The 22,296-nt window shown below is 38.9% G+C and overlaps 1 protein-coding gene across 1 annotated transcript in view; it reads right to left on the bottom strand.

The window, feature by feature from the left end:
- LOC133557787 (ras/Rap GTPase-activating protein SynGAP-like) overlaps positions 1-17,664 on the bottom strand; it is a 64,106-nt gene extending 46,442 nt beyond the window's left edge. Inside the window, exons 1-2 of the mRNA XM_061908582.1 lie at positions 16,945-17,664; positions 11,418-11,521 (exon numbers count right to left, since the gene is read on the bottom strand). Coding sequence (XP_061764566.1) covers positions 11,418-11,517 — 100 coding nt within the window. The 5' untranslated portion in view covers positions 11,518-11,521; positions 16,945-17,664. The remainder of the gene's footprint in view (positions 1-11,417; positions 11,522-16,944) is intronic.
- Between the last annotated feature and the right edge of the window lie 4,632 nt (positions 17,665-22,296).

Consider the following 22,296-nt stretch of genomic DNA (forward strand, 5'->3'; position numbering starts at 1 on the left):
TAGCACTACAAAGACAAGATATTTGATGTTCAAACTCATACACTTTATTTTTTTTGCAAATAATAATTAACTTAGAATTCCATGGCTGCAACACGGGCCAAAGTAGTTGGGAAAGGGCATGTTCAACACTGTGTTACATCACCTTTTCTTTTAACAACACTCAAACGTTTGGGAACTGAGGAAACTAATTGTTGAAGCTTTGAAAGTGGAATTCTTTCCCATTCTTGTTTTATGTAGAGCTTCAGTCGTTCAACAGTCCGGGGTCTCCGCTGTCGTATTTTACGCTTCATAACGCGCTACACATTTTCAATGGGAGACAGGTCTGGACTGCAAGTGGAACAGGAAAGTACCCACACTCTTTTTTTACAAAGCCACGCTGTTGTAAAACGTGCTGAATGTGGCTTGGCATTGTCTTGCTGAAATAAGCAGGGGCGTCCATGAAAAATATGGCGCTTAGATGGCAGCATATGTTGTTTCAAAACCGGTATGTACTTTTCAGCATTAATGGTGCTTTCACAGATGTGTAAGTTACCCATACCTTGGGCACTAATGCGCCCCCATACCATCACAGATGCTGGCTTTTGAACTTTGCATCGATAACAGTCTGGATGGTTCGCTTCCCCTTTGGTCCAGATGACACGATGTTGAATATTTCCAAAAACAATTTGAAATGGGGACTTGTCAGACCACAGAACACTTTTCCACTTTGCATCAGTCCATATTAGATGATCCCGGGCCCAGAGAAGCCTACGGCCTTTCTCGATGTTGTTGATAAATGGCTATCGCTTTGCATAGTAAAGCTTTAACTTGCACTTACAGATGTAGCAACGAACTGTATTTAGTGACAGCTGTTTTGAGATTGATGTCAGTTTTTTATACTGTGCCATCTGAGGGATCGAAGGTCACGGTCATTTAATGTTGGTTTCTGGCCATGCCGCTTACGTGGAGTGATTTCTCCAGATTCTCTGAACCTTTTGATGATATTATGGACCATGGATGTTGAAATCCCCAAATTTCTTGCAATTTCACTTTGAGAAACGTTGTTCTTAAACTGTTTAACTATTTGCTCACACAGATGTGGACAAAGGGGTGTACCTCGCCCCAATCTTTCTTGTGAAAGACTCAGCATTTTTTGGGATGCTGTTTTTATGCCAAATCATGGCACCCACCTGTTCCCAATTAGCCTGCACACCTGTGGGATGTTCCAAATAAGTGTTTGATAAGCATTCCTCAACGTTATCAGTATTTATCGCCACATTTCCCAACTTCTTTGTCACGTGTTGCTGGCATTAAATTGTAAAGTTAATGATTTGCAAAAATAAAAATGTTTATCAGTTTGAACATCAAATACGTTGTCTTTGTAGCATATTCAACTGAATATGGGTTGAAAATGATTTGCAAATCTTTGTATTCCGTTTATATTTACATCTAACACAATTTCCCAACTCATATTGAAACGGGGTTTGTAATTCTATGAGAATGAAGTTGCATTATGAGAACTAAGGGATGACTATTAAAACATATGCATACATATTACTTTACAGAACACCACTTCCCTCCATCCTGAAGCCGGATTTAAATGGAAGATGCGAGACTACTGGTCTGGGTAAGGAGTCAGTTAATCTAGAACAATTTTTTTCTGCTTTGATTGTTTCAGAGTTGGACATACGTTCTACTGAGGTGGCATACTATGATGCGTTCAGTTTATCAAAGCAACAAATTCCTAGATATGGTCGTAATTATACTAAATGCACTGGGCATAATAAACACAACATTATTAATATTGCTACTACGGATAATTTGATCAAAAATTCCCTAAAACAGCCCACTACCTATATGGGCTTTTTAAACATAAGATCATTGTCTCCCAAAACGTTGTTAGTTAATGATATCATGAGAGACAACAATCTTAACGTCATCGGTTTCAGCAAAACCTGGCTTAAACCAGACAACTTTTTGCGCTAAATGAGGCATGTCCTCCTAACTTTACACATGCGCATGTTGCCCGTCCCCTTAAAAGGGGTGGGGGGGGTCGCACTAATATACAACGAAAACTTTAACCTTAGTCCTAACATAAATGATAAATATAAATCGTTTGAGGTGCTTACTATGAGGTCTGTCACACCGCTGCCTCTACACCCGGCTGTTATCTACCGCCCCCCAGGGCCCTATTTGGACTTTATCAATGAATTATTAGAGTTTGTTGCTGATCTAGTGACGCACGCCGATAATATAATTATAATGGGGGACTTTAATATCCATATGAATAACCCATGTGACCCACCGTGCGTAGCGCTCCAGACTATAATTGATAGCTGTGGTCTTACACAAATAATAAATGAACCCACGCATCGCAACGGTAATACGATAGACCTAGTGCTTGTCAGGGGTATCACCATTTCCAAAGTTACGATACTCCCGTATACTAAAGTATTGTCCGATCATTACCTTATAAAATTCGAGGTTCAGACGCATGTTCGTCAAACTAATAACAACAATAATAACTGCTATAGCAGCCGCAGCATTAATACGGCCACAACGACAACTCTTGCTGACCTACTGCCCTCAGTAATGGCACCATTCCCAAAGTATGTGGGCTCTATTGATAACCTCACTAACAACTTTAACAACGCCCTGCGCGAAACCATTGCTAACATAGCACCGCTAAAGTTAAAAAAGGCTCCAAAAAAGCGTACCCCGTGGTTTACAGAAGAAACTACAGCTCAGAAATTATTATGTAGAAAGCTGGAACGCAAATGACGCACGACTAAACTTGAGGTGCACCATCAAGCATGGAGTGATAGTTTAATACCTTACTTACTTGCTTACTTTAGCTAAAGCTAAATATTACTCAAATCTCATCCACCGTAATAAAAACGATCCTAAATTTTTGTTTAGTACGGTATCATCGCTAACCCAACAAGGGACTCCTTCCAGTAGCTCCACCCACTCAGTTGATGACTTTATGCCATTCTTTAATAAGAAAATTGAAGTCATTAGAAAGGAGATTAAAGACAATGCGTCCCAGCTACAACTTGGTTCTATTAACACAGATACGATTGTATATACGGCGGATACTGCCCTCCAAAATAGTTTCTCTCTTTTTGATGAAATAACAGAGGAATTGTTACAACATGTAAATGGAATACAAAAAACAACATGTTTACTTGACCCTCTTCCTGGGAAACTTATCAAGGAGCTCTTTGTATTATTAAGTCCATCAGTGCTAAATATTATAAACTTATCACTTTCCTCTGGCACTGTTCCCCTAGCATTCAAAAAAAGCAGTTATTCATCCTCTCCTTAAAAGACCTAACCTCGATCCTGACCTCATGGTAAACTTCCGACCGGTGTCTCACCTTCCCTTTATTTCAAAAATCCTCGAAAAAAATGTTGCAGAGCAGTAAAATGAACACTTAGCGTCTAACAATCTATGTGAAACCTTTCAATCCGGTTTCAGGGCAAATCATTCTACTGAGACAGCCCTCGAAAAAATGACTAATGATCTATTGCTAATGATGGATTCCGATGCGTCATCTATGTTGCTGATCCTCGATCTTAGCGCTGCTTTCGATACCGTCAATCATAATATTTTATTAGAACGTATCAAAACACAAATTGGTATGTCCGACTTAGCCCTGTCTTGGTTTAACTCTTATCTTACTGATAGCATGCAGTGCGTCTCCCATAACAATGTGACCTCGGACTACGTTAAGGTAACGTGTGGAGTTCCCCAGGGTTCGGTCCTTGGCCCTGCACTCTTCAGCATGTACATGCTGCCGCTAGGTGACATCATACGTAAATACGGTGTTAGCTTTCACTGTTATGCTGATGACACCCAACTCTACATGCCCCTAAAGCTGACCAACACGCCGGATTGTAGTCAGCTGGAGGCATGTCTTAATGAAATTAAACAATGGATGTCCGCTAACTTTTTGCAACTCAACGCCAAAAAAACGGAAATGCTGATTATCGGTCCCGCTAGACACCGACCTCTATTTAATAATACAACTTAACATTTGACAACCAAACAATTAAACAAGGCGACTCGGTAAAGAATCTGGGTATTTTTTTCGACCCAACTCTCTCCTTTGAGCCACACATTAAAAGAGTTACTAAAACGGCCTTCTTTCATCTCCGTGATATCGCTAAAATTCGCTCCATTCTGTCCACTAAAGACGCTGAGATCATTATCCATGCGTTTGTTACGTCTCGCCTCGATTACTGTAACGTATTATTTTCGGCTCTACCCATGTCTAGCATTAAAAGATTACAGTTGGTACAAAATGCGGCTGCTAGACTTTTGACAAGAACAAGAAAGTTTGATCACATTACGCCTGTACTGGCTCACCTGCACTGGCTTCCTGTGCACTTAAGATGTGACTTTAAGGTTTTACTACTTATGTATAAAATACTACATGGTCTAGCTCCATCCTATCTTGCCGATTGTATTGTACCATATGTCCCGGCAAGAAATCTGCGTTCAAAGGACTCCGGCTTATTAGTGATTCCCAAAGCCCAAAAAAAGTCTGCGGGCTATAGAGTGTTTTCATTTCGGGCTCCACTACTCTGGAATGCCCTACCGGTAACAGTTCGAGATGCCACCTCAGTAGAAGCATTTAACTCTCACCTTAAAACTCATTTGTATACTCTAGCCTTTAAATAGACTCCTTTTTTAGACCAGTTGATCTGCCGTTTCTTTTCTTTTTCTCCTATGTCCCACTCTCCCTTGTGGAGGGGGTCCGGTCCGATCCGGTGGCCATGTACTGCTTGCCTGTGTATCGGCTGGGGACATCTCTGCGCTGCTGATCCGCCTCCGCTTGCGATGGTTTCCTGCTGGCTCCGCTGTGAAAGGGACTCTCGCTGCTGTGTTGGATCCGCTTTGGACTGGACTCTCGCGACTGTGTTGGATCCATTATGGATTGAACTTTCACAGTATCATGTTAGACCCGCTCGACATCCATTGCTTTCGTCCTCTCAAAGGTTCTCATAGTCATCATTGTCACCGACGTCCCACTGGGTCATCATTGTCACCGACGTCCCACTGGGTTTGAGTTTTCCTTGCCCTTATGTGGGCCTACTGAGGATGTCGTAGTGGTTTGTGCAGCCCTTTGAGACACTAGTGATTTAGGGCTATATAAGTAAACATTGATTGATATTCTCATAATATTACAACTTCTCTTATTCCTTTCTTGGTCAGTGTGGCAGTAATGTATGTGCCGCATAAAGAAAAGCGCCCCCTTGACGACCTCTGCTATTGTATGCAAAAGAAATGCAAAATAAAACACGGACGTTTAAAGAAAATTATGCTCGCAGGCTCCTTTTTTTATGTTAAGACAGACAAGTGACACTTCTGACTGTGCTGGAGCTATTTTTAGCCCGAAGGCTGCAATCACGTAAATATACAACGCACGGAAGAAGAGAAAGATGAAAAAGGAGGAGGAGAAGCTGCAGGGTTTGAACAGCGGAGGTGGGTGTAGGGGTGGAGGTAGCAAAAGTCCAGTGTGGGTGTGAGGAAGCGTCAGAGACAAGATCTCATTGGCTATGAGATGCCAAAATAGCAAAAAATTTGATTCTAACATGATCCATACCAACAATCATGTGTCCTTGTGTGCGTTCCAGCAGTCATCGCTATCGCCAAGAGGACTGTGGCATGGTTGCCATGGGAACACTCTCATCATGGCTCACTCCTACCACAATTTTAAACAACTGACTGAGAGGCAAACTTGCAAATAAGCAGACTGATGACAGCATCCGTTTAACGCTCGGCGGGTTTCTTTCCTTTTTCCTAATATAGTCCCACGACTAAAAAGGCAAGTTGACGATTCCTTCCCTCCTCGCTTCCCCGGAAGCCGAAGGGAAAGGGCTTCAAGAAAGTCAAAGCTGATAGGTGAGCGAGGATTGAGTCTGAAGCATTCGTGTAGTAAATCTTCAGAGCAGCCAATAAAACACGAAAGAACTTGAAATAAATAACTGCAAAGCTGAGCGGCGGAACGAGAGCAGCAGAGCTTGTTAAATAAAGCTTCCTTCAACTGAAGGCTTTGACAGCAAGTTGAGAGAGAGTGACAATTCCAGGACGACACGTTAGAAATAAAGCATGAAGGAGTGAAGTCAAATCTATGTCTACCTTCTAGAACCTTAATGAGCAAAAAAGGAGCTCAAGTTTCCTCCAAACTATCAAATAAGAGCCAACAAATGTCATGAAGTGACAGTTTGTTAAATGTTATACACCACACCTGTGGATTTTATAGGGGAACTGCACTTTTTTTATTTGTTGCCTATCATTCACAATCCCTATATGTAAGACAAGAACACATTGAAAACGTGTTTTTATTTTAATGTACTGTATATGCATTATAATTTGCAATGTACAGCAAGTACAAGGTGGCTAACAATGAAGCTGATGGGAGTCATCTATTGCGCTCATAAGCCCTCTAAAAACATTTAAAAAAATGCCAACAATACTCCATTTACATGTCGTGACCTGGATATTAATCAAGTATTAGCGATATGGTTATTATAACTACTATAGCAGACAAACTATTTTAGCGATAACTAGCTTATGCAGCTATTGACACACTGAGACGGTGAGCTGCTGCATCACCTCTCAGTTGGTGAGAGTTAATTCTAGATCATAAATGACTGATTTGTATAGTAGAATCTATACTGAGAACTTGGTCAACTTTGACATTCAAATTAGACACGGAGAAGTCGAGAAATACTTGAAAAGGCGTTTTTTTTTTGTTTGTTTTTTCGTGCGTGAAGATTATGATTCATTCTGCATCTAAAAGGGGAAGATACAAACATCCCATCAGTCGGCATCCCAGTGAGAGCCGAATTTGTACAGTAAGAGGTTGGTTTATTATGTCCGTAGTTTATATTTCTTCTTTAAAGTTCAAGTTAAAGTAACACTGTTAGTCACACACACACTAGGTGTGGTGAAATTACCCTTTACATTTGACCTATCCCCTTGTTGCACCCCCTGGCGAAATCTGCTTGTCACTTGGGTTCTAAAACTTGTAGCTCATCCTTATGGAGATGTACCTGTACTATAGGGTAAAGTTTAACCTACTCAGTGGCCTAGTGGTTAGAGTGTCCGCCCTGAGATCGGTAGGTCGTGACTTCAAATCCCGGCCGAGTCATATCAAAGACCATAAAAATGGGACCCGTTACCTCCCTGCTTGGCACTCAGCATTAAGGGTTGGAATTGGGGGTTAAATCACCTTAAATGATTCCCGGGCGCGACACCGCTACTGCCCACTGCTCCCCTCACCCCCCAGGGGGTCATCAAGGGTGATTGGTCAAATGCAGACAATAATTTCGCCACATCTAGTATGTGTGTGACAATCATTGGTACTTTAACTTAGCTTTATATATTTTGTGGGCAGCGGTAAAGTATTCACAGCATTTCATATTTTCCACATGTGATATTATAACCTTATTCCAAAATGTAATAAATCAATTTTTGTCCACAAAATACACACGATACCCCATATTGCGTGGAACGCCGCAGAGGCCACCACAGTGTATGTTTCTTTTACTTTTTATTCATAGCTGTATGTATAAGTGTCTGGTTGCATCAGCTCCGCTACTTTAATGTCTTTAATATCTTTAATGTCCTTTGTGTTCTTTGATTTTTGATGATTCCCTCTTACACAGATGTAAGAGATGAGTTGTTTTTTTTCCCTTGGCCTCAGTCTGGACCCCCTCTCCAGGGGCCCAGGTTTAAACCGATTTTTTTATTTTATTTTAATCTTTTTTACTCCCATTGCCAGTGATCCTGTTCTGTTTCCCTGTAATGTTTGTCTGACCTTGAATGGGATTGTGCTGAAAATTTTAATTTCCCCTCGGGGATTAATAAAGTATGTCTGATTCTGATTGGCAATGTGAAAGGTTTTTTTTCCAATTGTATAAACAAACCAATTGTATTGAAAAAAATTATAAATAAATCACACACATATATATGTATATATATATATATATTTATAGAAGTATTCACAACCTTTGCTCACTTCTTTATTGATGCATATTTGGAAGCAATTAAAATCTCAAGTCTTTCTGAATACAATGCCAAAAGTTTGGCACACCAATCTTTGGGCAGACCATTCCTCTTTGCAGAACCTCTAAGGGAATCTGCCCTTTTTTTGGAATTTTGTCTATTGTTCACAAGCATTGAGCGACAAGTACACACTTATTTTTTTTCTTTAGATTTCTTCAAAACCCTCCAGCAATTTATGTACACGCTGCAAGAACCTGTATAATGTAGTAACAGACACGTTCATAAAAAATGTAGTATATTAAATATTTACCGTATTTTGGTAATTTTAGGCAATACTGGAACTTATTTCTGCATTTATTTCCTTTTCGGAAGCAAATGAGTGTTCCTGCTTGCGGAAACAAACACAAGTGTGTTTTCAAATTATGGCAGACTCGGTAACAGACAACAAAGACAATTATTTTTGGTAAAAGGATTCACAACCTTATCTTTTTGAACCTGAATGTATGGAGGATGAACTGCTGCTTATAGAAGCGAGCACGAAGGAAGGGTGAAACAGAGCAGACTGAAGTAGAGAGAGTGATGTTGGCTTGATTTGGTTATGGTGCAAATGTGTAACTTTGCCAAAGTTCCACATTTGAAATACATTAATTTTGCTTACCCAAATAACTGGAAAGATCCCCAGCCAGCTTGACCAAACAGACAATTGTCTGTCAAGTAACTCACTATATTCTTGATCATGATACATGCATTACATTACCGTACAACTACAATTCATGCACTGTCAGGGCTAGCAGGGTACAAACAAAATATGAAATGTGGGCTAATACTTATAACACTGTAATATGATTGTTCGTGTTTTTCAGTCAGTACAGATTGTTTTCCTATTACAGTGTGTTGTTCATTATAATTTCAAAAGCCATTCAGCTGTTGTTAGCTTACGGCTAATGCCGTAGAATGGTGTGTTTGCTCTTACAATAACAATGTTGCTGAAGCTTGGTTATTATACAGGTTACGTAACGTAAATGAAGTATTGCATGCGGTATTTGGAAGCATTTTTAAAGTGATTTAAAAGCACAATGAATTGCTCCCATTAGCTGCATTACTATCCACCTAGAACAAGCTGATTCATACAAGATAGAATGCAAAAAAAACTAACTTTTGTCTTCTTGTCTCTCATAAGGATTGTGAATGATAGGTAAAATACAATTTTAAAAAAGTGCAGTTCCTTTAAGCTTCATCAGATTGAATGTGCAGTGTTGGTTTTCATCTATGATGTCTGTACATTGTTGCATTCATCTTAGTCTAGTCAGGGAGGTGACCAAGAACCCAATGGTCACTCTGTCAGAGCTACAGCATTTCTCTGTGGAAAGACAACCTTCAGGAAGAACAATCATCTTTGCAGCAATCCATCAATCAGACCTGCATGATATAGTGGCCACACAGAAGCCATTTCTTTGTAAAAGGTTCGCCAAAATGAACCTGAAATACTTTCAGACCATGAGAAACAAATTCTCTGGTCAAGTTTGTAAGAAACCAGGCGTCATGTTTGTCAGAATCCAGGCACCGCTCAACACCAGGTCAATACCATCCCTACAGTGAAGCATGGTGGTGACAGCATCATGCTGTGGGGATATTTTTCTTTGGCAGGAACTGGGAGACTACTCAGGATAGATGGAAGGATGAATGCAGCAGTTTACAGACATCCTGGATGAAAACCAATATTTTTCATCCAACCTGATGGAGCTTGAGGGGTTTTGCACAAAGGAATGGGCAAAAAAGAATAGGCAGAACTGACCGAAGCGCTAAGCTTGTGTCATCATATTCAAAAAGAATTGAGGCTGTAATTGCTACTAAAGACACATCAAAAATGTACTGTACAAAATCAGGAATGGGCTATATGGTTTTAAAAAAAAAAAAAAAAAAAAAAAAGGACAAGCGGTAGAAAATGGATGGATGGACTATTATTTTTATCAGATTATCCAACCTCAACTATCACTTTTTTTTTTATTAGAGCAGATTGTCCCATGCAGGGTTATACAGAGTACCGCATTCCTACTGTTTACAACTTCAGTATCTTGTAACAGACATTTCTATATATATATGTGTGTGTTTGTGTGTGTGTTTTACGAGACGTACAGGTAACCCACGCTACGGTTTGTACATGGTTTTATGCCCACGATTTTGCTTTTTTTTTTTTTTGAAATGTTTGTTTTCCTCTCAAAGCTATTTTGTTTATTTGCTTGTCATCACAAACATTCTGCAGTAAACAAAGTATGATTGGTGCAGTGAATACTGTAAGATTTATTTCAAGTTAACATTTAGTAAACAACACTTTCAAATGGTAAATTATTTGTATTCTTAAATTGTGTACATCAGTGCTTTTCACCTGTGCTTTGGCAAACGGCGACCCACATTGTGGAGTTTTCAAAACTCTAATTTTGTATCTTATATTGAATGAAAATACATTAATGTGCAGTTTGAATTTGAAGTATTGTTAAATAATGTGCACCAACACAAAATAAGTTTATTGATTATGTCGGGAACAATATGTTGTTGTTTTTTTATTCACAAACAAAAAGAACACAAAGTGTCAGTCTGTAGACTTTTTCTATTTAATATCGGTACACTGGTTGTGCTGGTTACTCCAACAGCAGGAACACATTTTTTTAGTACATGTTATATCAGAGGAGTAAAATCTTTGCAGACACAAACAAAAAAGTCTGATTAAAAATATTGATATGAAAAAAATGCCTTTTCTGATTGAATTAGTAGGTGGGTTGATTCTGTTGAATTTATTCCATTTTGGAATAAGGCTGTAACATAAAATGTGAAAAGAGTAAAGCGCTGCAAGCAACGTCCCTTCTAAAGGTACGCGCATGTGCAATTGCACACTGCTCACGCGTCCTCTGCGCACGGCAAATCTAGGCCGCGCACAAAAACGAAAATAAGATAAGCGCATAACAGTGTGCACGTCCACCGTTGCTCACATGTGCGCCACTGAATGCTCAAAGAGGTTTGGTGTTTGCTCACACATGAAAAATTGGCGGGAAAATTGGATGCAAGTACTTTCTGGATGCATTGAAACTGGAACATTATTTTCTTTATTATGATACATTTAATGTGGATATTATTATTTCTATGGATTTGTTGTGTGGATGCTCACCAAAATCTAAAACAAACATCACATACAAAAATCCAGAAGAAGCAATAACTGTAGACAAGTAGCAGCACACACACAAACACACGAAACCACAGACAAGCCCACACTAAAATATATATAGATGTATATTGTATATCGGCCGAGGTACAAGACTGAAGAGAGATGGGAGGTCAGGTCCACGTGGAGTTCAGTGTGTGTGTGTGTGTGTGTGTGTGTGTGTGTGTGTGTGTGTGTGTGTGTGTGTTGGAACACACTCACTTGGGGTCAAAACGCCAGGTCCACTACAGCACACCTCCACTTGACCACCCAACCCAAACTGACCCTGATGTGGGAGCCACGACTTTGACGATGTGTCCATGCAGCTACGAGGCACACAAAGTCATACAAGTACACTATTATACTTTGTTAATATATATTACAATATCCTTTATGCTGTATGTCTATGGTTTTAATGCAATGTAACACAAAGCTGCTTGCTAGTAATCATTAGTTCAAAGAAAACCCTGGTAGTAGTTACATTGTGAGTAACAACGAAACTCCACGATTGAAGGACTCCATTGTGACAAAATGCAACAATAATTCATGCAAAAAATAATTCATGTTAATCAAGTGAAAATCCAACTCCATTTACTCATTTCCACACACACACACACCATTTTTTAAGAGAAACATTTTTATTTTGAAGAAAAAGTTCAAATGATCGCCATTTTTTTCTAATAAATCAAAAAGAAAATACAGTAATTAAACTTTGTCAAACTTTGATACATGAAAACTGACTTTATTGAAAAAATGAAGTTTTGGTTATGATGTTTTTTAATGATATTTATTTTTATTTTTTTAATTGAATACAATAAATTCAATGCATAAACATAAAACCTGTTAAAATATATAAAATACATAAACATATACAATTTTACTAATGCCTATGTCTAGATGCCATCATATGTATTACATGTTCTTATACTATTTAGTTTTTGTTGAATTCTTAAGTATTAGCTTTAGATCATATATTATATTTTGAACTTTAAAATAGATTTTGAATTATAAATAATTGGTGAAAAGGTTGCACTAATTAATTAATGATCATTTTATTTATACTTGACTTTTTGGGGGGACTTTTAAGCAATTTTCTGCATCAAACATCTCATATTTTTAATGCCATCATCCTATGTGACAAATCAAAAGCGCACATCTTATCACAGTTGCCCTTTGCCGCCCTAAATGTCAGCATGGATGCTGCTCAGCCACAAGCTGTTACAATGATTAATTGATGGGACTTTTTTTTTGCATATATTTTAAATCCCACGTGTTATTTCCTGATTGGAGTGCATTCAAGTTGGAAGTCAACTGGGGATGGCAAGAGGTCAGATTGTGTTGCCGTCAATTACAGTTTGGGGATATAAAATAACTTGTTTTCCCGTGGTAAAAACATTAGGCAATGGTGACATAATAAATCATGGCTCAATGACGATATACAATAACCTTTTTCTTTTGTTTTAGAGCATTCTCAAAGGCTGAAAAATGTTTTTGGCAGAGAATGTAAGTTGACTACATTAGAAGGGGCCAATCTAGTATCCATTTACACTGCCTGAGTAGAATTTATTACTTTTTTCATTACTGTTCATTCATTTAGGGGCTTTGCTCTTTAGTCGACATGTAAAATTAGTTTTAGATCACTAAAAACTGACTTTTGGGAACCAAAGTAGACAAATATTTGGACAGCAAAAGTGGTGATTTATTGCCGGCTGGTCATTCATTTCTTAGTTTTTGTGTACACATGCAGGTAAAAATTATGAAAAGAAGTAGACGGAGAACATTTTTTAATTATTGCAAAAGATATTAACGTACAAGAAACAAAAAGGTTAAACTTTACGACAAAAAAGTCGCAACTAAATAAAGAAAAGTCGTAATCTTACAAGAAAACAATTGTAATTGGAAAACTAAATAGCAATCTTGATAAAGGTTGTAATTTTACCAGAAAAAAAAAATTACATTTTATAAGAAAAAAAGGCCTAATTTAAAACATTTTTAGCAATTTTACAGAAAAGTCATAATTGTACAAGAAAAAATCTGTAGTTTTACAAGAAATGCTGCTAATCTACAAGAAAAATGCTGCAATTTCACGATGAAAGTAATTTTTTTACAATCAAAACAGTCAAAATTTGACATGACGATGTCACAATTTAACAAGAAAAATAAGACATAATTTGACAAAATATTTATACCAAAAAGGTCATAATTCATGAGCAAAAAAGTTTCAATTTTACAATAAAAACTGTTCATTTACATGAATGCCACCACGCGACCATTACTAACCAAACAGGCAGTATCATGCTAGCTTTAACCTTTATTAGTTCCACATTGTACAAACTAATCAAATTGTTGAAATATTTTGGAATGGATGAATAGATTTATTTATGCTGGTGGTTGGCGTCAAATGTTTTATGGTAAGAGGTCACAGCGCCATCTGTTGCTTTGGCATGCACTTGACAGTTTGAAAGACAGATGATATTGATGAGGAGCAAAAAGGTTCATGTGGTTTATCTTGTTCATGCAGGAGCATTTATCTCTCAATAATTGTGATGTGAAAGAACGTGAATACCTAACTCGTATTTAACACCACTAAATAATAATAATGATGTCTTTTAGTAGTGAGATATTCCATTTTAAGCAGAAATGCCAAAGTAATCCTAAAGGAGCCTTTCTGTTTTGTAATTCATATTTGTAAGGAGGGTGGATTTAAATATTCCAAAGTATTTTGAAAGATCTCATCTCTCACCAAACCTGGCATTTCGTTGCATGAATTATTAATTGAGCAAAATGAAACCCAGGGTATCAAAGAGAACGATTTGACTAACGTTTGGCTAGGGTCACATTTTAAACGCACATTCGGAAATTGGCATGGCAAGAAATAGCTTAAAAAGTGCAACATCTAAATGTGAAATGTTTTCCCCCTAATGAACACTGACATTTGTGATTAGGACAACAATTTGGTTGTAGGAAACTGAAATTATTGCTCAAGTTTTTCACACGAGAACGTTTTTTTCAAACACCCTTTATCACGAAATATCTGCCATAGTTGCTTTTTACAGAAGCTTTAAAGTCAGTACAGTAAAGTGCAACTAACTTAGGATACACTTTCTGTTCTTTCCACCAATACACTAAACAATGCAAGAAAAAAAAATACGACCTGTTCCTACAATACAGGAAAAAATGTTTATGTTTTTATGAAAGTTCAAAGACAGGAAATTTACAGAAAACTGAATAAGAGTGTGGTTTGTAAATTTTTATCGCCGTAAAATAAAACCTGTTAAGGATATTTTAAGAGAGGAAAATACATTGTGGCTAATCATGTCTTTTCCTTATCAGCATGTTTTAATGTCACCATCAACATGTTTTCCCTTGTGAAATTGTAAAATATAAAAGATGTAAACTAAAACATAAGGGATATGTTCAAGCTAGTCAAAGATCCTCTATAGCAGGGGTGTCATGCTTGTATTCATTAAGAACCACATTGCTTGTTACAGTGAATATATAAGAATTAGAGTATAATCGCCTCACTTTGTTTTTTTACGTACAATTGATTAATAACATACTTGCTTTTGAAATCATAAGTCAGAGTAACAAACATTTTATTCCAACAAAGACTGTTTGGAATATATGTTAATAATGCAGGGGTGCTGCAACTTTTTCCAACATGCTAAAAAGTCAAAGTATACGGGGGCCATTTTGATTTATTTTTGTATTTTGTAAAGAAAATGTTGAAAACAGACATTAAATATGTTGAAGAACCACACAGAGTGTACTATTATCAATTATTACACAGGAAAAATAAAACAACAGTTAAAACGTGAAAAGAAAAAAATGTAATGAGAAAACGCTGACATTTTGATATTAATAACTAAAAATACAGAGTCAAATATAACAAAACTGACCCTAACTGTTTTCTTTAAATACTAGATAAACAATGTCCTTTTAGTCTTTTACAAAAAAATAAAAATCCTCTAAATGGATCCCTTAAATTTTTACTTTTCAATATTGGAAGTTTGGACACGCCGCAGTTATTAGTACCATTTTTCTAAATTTAGCTTTTTTTTCATCACTAATTTTTGCTGGGTTTTGCTGTTATTTTTTTTATTCAACAATATGCTTCGGACCAACAACACTGGAGCTCAGGGCCACACTTTGAACACCCCTGTGTTAATGTTATGTTTTTTGCATGGACAGATGGTTCTCAAATTTAAAATACATACACTTTTTTGGTCTGAATTGAAAGAACAAATACATTTTAGTAAGAAAGATGAAGTGCTTCATTATTGCACATAACTTTCAGGCTTTTGCGGGCCACATAAAACAATGTGCCGGGCCAGATCTGGTCTCTGGGCCTTAAGTTTGACAAATGTGCTCTATAGTAGGGGTCCCCAAACTTTTTTGCACCGGGGACCGGTTTAATGTAGACATTATTTTTACGGACCGGCTTTCGATATGTGCCAGATAAGTATAGCAAATAAGTGCATGAAAAATTAATACATTAAAAAAAATTCACCATATCGTTGAATTAGTGGGAGCTCCTAGCCTTTTCCCTTTGCAAAAACGCTCCACTCATGTTTGCTAGTAGTCGTAGTTTTTTTGGCTTTAGTATCTAATGGGTTATAGGTGACACATCACATTCAAGGACAAGAGCATGGATATAATAAAGCCAGAAATACTTGCCATTTTGTCCAATAGATTTCTGTGGAAATCTATTTCCATTCTAGAAGTTATGTATTCATATTTTGTGCAATATGTCATACGTAGATACATTGTTAGCTTCTTTTGGCCCAATTTTCCATGTGTAAATACATCTGTTATTGCTAACTACTTGTGTAATACTATATGCAATATTACCAGCACTTTAACTTACTAGGCCGAAGGATATGTGTATTTCCTTCCTTCAGCACAAGTATTATAAACAAAAATTTAACACTTCTCCAAATGCCTAACTACTATGGTCACTTTGTTCCTGATCCGCCCTGATCTTATGTCATCAACCTGCCGCGGACTGCATATGGAACCAAGCTTTTGGCTACAATTTGGCACCTTTACATTTTATATGTTTGTTAATGTGCATTGTCGCATGTAACGAAAATGTAACAAATATAGCAAATGGCAACTTCTTATCAGGAGTTGTATAATGCATTAATGAACAAGCTTATTGGTGTGTCTGGTGGGACTGGCAAATGTTACGTAGGAGAAAACGCGGTCGGTTATAAATTATTTAATGTCTCTGTGCAGCCCGGTAGCAAATGCGTCACGGGCCGGTGCCCGGACCGGTGGTTGGGGACCACCGCTCTATAGGACAGGAGCGCTATACAGCCAGGTGAGTATAGGCCTGCTGTACAACGTCATTAGTGAACTGTTGTATTTAAAAGGAAAAAACAAGTCTACCGACCATGCAATATAATCACAATCCTGATGGGTGCTGGTTGGCGCCTTGCATGGCAGCTCCCTCCATCAGTGTGTGAATGTGTGTGTGAATGGGTAAATGTGGAAGTAGTGTCAAAGCGCTTTGAGTACCTTGAAGGTAGAAAAGCGCTATACAAGTACAACCCATTTATCATTTAATTGATAATACACAGGAAGAGATATGAATATTTCGCTTGCACTCTTAGCTTGCTGAATTCAAAACTGTCATTCAACTTTGTCATCTTTGCAGAGGTGCCTAGTGTTTTGACATGTGTGTGTGTGTGTGTGTGTGTGTGTGTGTGTGTGTGTGTGTGTGTGTGTGTGTGTGTACAGTACTCACCCTGTAAAATGGGGGTGCTTCTTGGTGATGAAAAGAGCTCAGTGGCATTAATGTTTGCTGTCTCTCAGTGGGTTGCCACGACGATGGCTTCCAACAAGTCCAGGCCAGTGTTGTTGATGTCTCCCTTCTGCGACCCCTCACTCATGAAAGCCTCACCTTCTCCTCTATAGCAGGTGTGTGTGTGTGTGGGGGGGGGGGGGTTCAGTGGTTTGTTTTAAAATGTCCCCACAAGCAGCATCACTTCCATCACTCTTCTTTAACTATCTTTGCTCATGATGCGTTCAAGGCACCAGGAATCAGCAAACCCAAGCACTTCCCCCCCCACCGAGATGAGATGGTTGGGGGACCGGCGCCACATCCAGAGCAGGTGACCCTAAAACCACACACGCACACGCACGCACGCGCACACACACACACACACTCATTCAGAGGGACATCAAAAAGTAAACATCGAGGTTGAGTCCAGACGGTCCACATCGCAAGCCAGTGTGCCGCCCGTACATTTTTTCCACTTCCTTTCACTCGCTCAGTTCCGCCCTCGTCCTTAAAAAGCAGCCAGTCGACTAAAAATCCACAAGCACGTCCAGTAAAGTCCGAGGTGTAAGCAAAACGAGCCGGCGCTCGTGCGGCAAAAGCAGCATCAGTCACACCTAATTGTGATTGAACACAGCGGCGGCGGTGGATGCAGGAGGAAGAGGCGCTCGCTGAACGGATGCGCTTCTCCCCGCAGGACGGAGATAGAGCGATAGATGGCACGGAAGTGGGGAGGGAGCAAGCACCGCCTCCGCGAGTGCTCTATTCCCGCTGCAGGAACCACACTGCGCCGCTTAATTGGAAGGAGATTGGACGGCGTGATAAAACTCAAATTGCACCCCAAGTGTGTTTAATCCCCCACGATGATTCAAATAAGCACGTAGAACGTATTACTGACGAATATTTGTGAGAGAGAAATATTTTCACACAGACTGGAAAATCCAGCATTTTTTTGTTTGCAGTTTTTCTTGTATGCCCTACGGTGGTCGAGAAAGATCAAAACAATTGCAAATTGCAAATTTCCCCAACAACTTTTTGACATATGTTTAACATTTGATTAAATATTTAATTGCATTACAAAGTAATTAACCATCAAACGTTGTTTAAGTTTACCATCCATCCATCCATCCATCCATTTTCTACCGCTTATTCCCTTTGGGGTCGCGGGGGCCACTGGTGCCTATCTCAGCTACAATCGGGCGGAAGGCGGTGTACACCCTGGACAAGTCGCCACCTCATTGCAGGGCCAACACAGATAGACAGACAACATTCACACTCACATTCACACACTAGGGCCAATTTAGTGTTGCCAATCAACCTATCCCCAGGTGCATGTCTTTGGAGGTAGGAGGAAGCCGGAGTAGATTGTCGTAATTTCAGGTCGTGCTTGTGAAAGAATACTAATTTTACAAAAATAAAAGACGAGCTTTGCTTTTAAATAAACAATTCCATGCTAATATTTTTATTTGGTTTAGTTCTGCTTTGTTTAAGTCAGGGGTGCCCATTACGTCGATCGCGATCGACTGGTCGATCTCGGAGGGTGTGTCAGTCGATCTCAAGCCAGGCATTAAAAAATATACATAAAAAGGAGCAATCATCAATCATACCAAGACTACACTTTCGTCAGTTGTTTGACATTCTCGGCACCCGAGGATCTTGTGAGATGACGCTGGCTGCTGCAAGCTCATATTTAAGAAAAAAATCACTAACAGGGCGGACGCAGATAAACACATTTTATTTCTAGAGACTCGTACCTACTGTCAAAACTCTAAAGACCGACAGCACAGTTCCTGTCTTCACCATAAAAGACCTGTTTCATCCTGCCTGTGCTAACAAAATAAGAGTCTCAGAAAGCTAGCGTGCACAAGCTAGCAAGCTACGGAGTTTGATGCCAATGTATTTCTCCCCCGCCCTTAGCGACCGCTTTCTCACTTGCTTGCCCACCCGCACAGTCACTGACGTCACACACCTGCTGCCAGACATTAAAGGGCCACACACATATGCTACTCTCATAACAAAGTGTTTAAAAACGAGTATGCAAGTTTGACAAATGAGATGCCAAATCCAACCACTTTCATGTGGTATTGGACAGAAAGGAGGACTTTTTTTTTCCTCCATTTGAAAATGCGGACGTTATCAGCACCACTGTCTAATTCCAATCAATGCAAGTCATCAGAATCAAATACACCAACTTATATTCTTGTCTTCATGAAAGAAAGGAATCTATGTGTGTTAAACATGCTTGTATTATCATTAAACACCATTAACTTGTTAACAAAAATGTCTCTTTCACAAATAAATAAATATAAATTATAAATAGGAATGAGGTAGATCTCCTCGACTTGGTCAATTGAAAAGTAGTTCGCCTACAGATAAAGTGTGAGCGCCCCTGGTTTAAGTATATGACATTGGTCTAAATGCAGGACTTTGTTTGTTGTCAATATTTTGAGCAGAATATAAATATGATAACATATTGAGACCAAAGTCTGTGTTTTCTTATTATCAGTGTATGCCTGTAATGATTATTTTGATAAGCTTTTTAAAACATTGTGACAGACTCTTGCTGTCGTCGTGCGGGTTCCATGGACCACTCAGGTTGGACATTGCTTTGAGCAGGTTTGACTCTTGTTTATTCTTTCAATAACACACGCTTGTCTGCGGTCGCGTCGCTTTTCAGCTCCTTCTCTCCTGCTCTCTAATCGCTCGCTGTCAGCCGGCCGCGTCGTCGCTGTCTTCGGCTCGCTTTCTGTCGCTTTTGGTCCTCAGGTACTGCTGCGGGTTCTCCTACTCCTTCTGCCTCGATCTCTCCTCCTTCTCCCCTTTTATACAGTGTGAGGAGATAAAGTCAATTGTGTGCTGTTGCACACGCACCTGAATTAGATTGGGGCGGCGACGATGATGAAATTATATGAAATTATGCGTTGGGGGCCCTGTAAAGATTCTTTTCATGGGGCCCAAAATCCCTAGCGGCGCCCCTGACTGCATCTATAATAGAGGGAATTTTATGTTTAGACATTGTTTTTCGCTGCAGAACAATGAAGTGCCAATTTTGTCAGCTATCGAAGGACCCCTTAAGGTATGCTACTCACCGTGTGTGGCATTTCTTTTCTTTGTCGCAAGGTCAAGTGGGGGTGACATCGGATAGGGTAGCTGCGAATGCAAATGTTAGCAAAACTAGCATAGCTACGTGAACTACAGTGCTAACATGACAAATTACATCTGCACATCATGCTAGGTTAGCATATTTGCTTAAGAACAACATCAACTCACATTTTTGTAACTGACAATAGTTAGCAGAGCCCCATGAAGGCTTTATTTTAAGATTTGTAGCCAAGCCTGCTTTTGTTTCTCAAAGCTATCCTTCATCGAGCTAGGGGGTAGGATTTTCCTTCATGGCGTCACAAAAATCAAAAGCGGACGATAGATTTTTCTGACGTTTGCTGCTTATAAACTGACTCTATTAGGACATAATTTACTGTTGAACATCCTGTTGTGGTTTTAGATATGGGCCGCATGGGCAATTCCTTGGGGGGCATGGACAGAAGGAGGAGAAAACAAAAAAAAATCATATTCATTTGTGCTCAGCGACCAATGCAGTGAAACGCAGGTGTATAAAACACTTGCAACTTATGCATAATAGAGGACTATACGGATTGAAAACGTTTGACACGGTAGCACAGTCTTGAATATAGAGTGAAGAGAGAGTGAAACAGCATTTTATTTGTTTTACTCTCTGTCCTCCCTATTCACTCTTGTGTTATTCTCGTGCGCACACATCACCATGGAAACTGATGACAGATTTTTTAAAAAAAAGCAGAATACACAAGAAGAACTACTTGGATGATGGGCAAGGGTGTATTGATAGTAACACAGCCCACTACTTTCATCAACTTTTAACACACACACACACACAGTATTTGCATTGTTTTTTCTTGTGATCTACTCCTTCATGCTCAACCTTCACACACGCATCTCCATGGAAACTGATAAAATAATATATTGTCTGCAAAAAAGGAGGCATGGATGGTCAGGAGGGGGATTCAGCAGAAATAGAGCAACAGAACGTCTTTGTTAGGGACGTCTTACTGGAAGACTGCAGAAAGAGTGGACACCATAACCTTGAGGTGCATGAAAAATGTCTGCCGCTTATAATTGCTCCCCTCACCTCCCATGGGGTGATCAAGGGTGATGGGTCAAATGCAGAGAATAACTTCGCAACACCTGGTGTGTGTGTGACAATCATTGGTACTTTAACTTTTTAACTTTAACAGCACTAAGACTGTATTTATTCACGTACTATGGTTCCGCAAAGGCAACACGGTGCATTCAGTGAAAGCAGAAGAGGCCGGCAAGGGATTGCAAGTTAAAGAGAGAGGAGAAGGGAAGGAGTACAGAACAGTACACCACCTACACTCCGTCTCCATGGCAACTACCACACTAGAACCAGCGCTCCTCTGCCAAGTGTACAGTCGGCCCGAGGATGTGAAATGTTTTTTTTGGGGGCTTTGCAGGTCAGGTTTAATGGAATTAATGACAACGATGCAAAGTGTCCATTAGAGGAAAGTTGAGTGTATTGAATTGTGTCAATGTGGTTGAATTATTTGGAACCGAGTTGGACTGTGTTTGTGCTGTGCAATGTTTGTGCATCTTGTTGCGTGATGATGATAATTGCACTAAACTAATAAATTAGCGGAGCTATGTAAAGGAATTCTTTGTTTTGTCACACTTTTTATTATTTCTTAGTATTATTATTGTTATGCCCTCCAGAGGCGTTTTTATCGGCTTGGTTTGTGGGGAAAAATCGATTCGAATACGAATCGAACCGAATACGTTGTGTGAATCAGAATCGATTCTCATTTTTTAAAAATCAATTTAAAAAAAAATAAAATTGTAATCAATCCAACAAACTACTAAACAGCAATACCATAACAATGCTATCCAATTCCAAAACCAAATCTGACCCAGCAACACTCAGGACTGCAATAAACAGAGCAATTGAGAAGACGCAAACACGACACAGAACAAACCAAAAGTAGTGAAACAAAAATGAATATTATCAACAACAGTATCAATATTAGTTATAATTTCAACATAGCAGTATTTGAAAATCCCTCATTGACATTATCATTACACATTTATAAAAAATAAAAATAAAAAAAGAACAATAGTGTCACAGTGGCTTACACTTGCATGGCATCTCATAAGCTTGACAACACACTGTGTCCAATGTTTTCACAAAGATAAAATAAGTTACATTTTTGGTTCGTTTAATAGTTAAAACAAAATTACATTATTGCAACCAGTTTATAAAACATTGTC

Source organism: Nerophis ophidion, linkage group LG08, assembly GCF_033978795.1.
Source record: "Nerophis ophidion isolate RoL-2023_Sa linkage group LG08, RoL_Noph_v1.0, whole genome shotgun sequence".
NCBI lineage: Eukaryota > Metazoa > Chordata > Actinopteri > Syngnathiformes > Syngnathidae > Nerophis > Nerophis ophidion.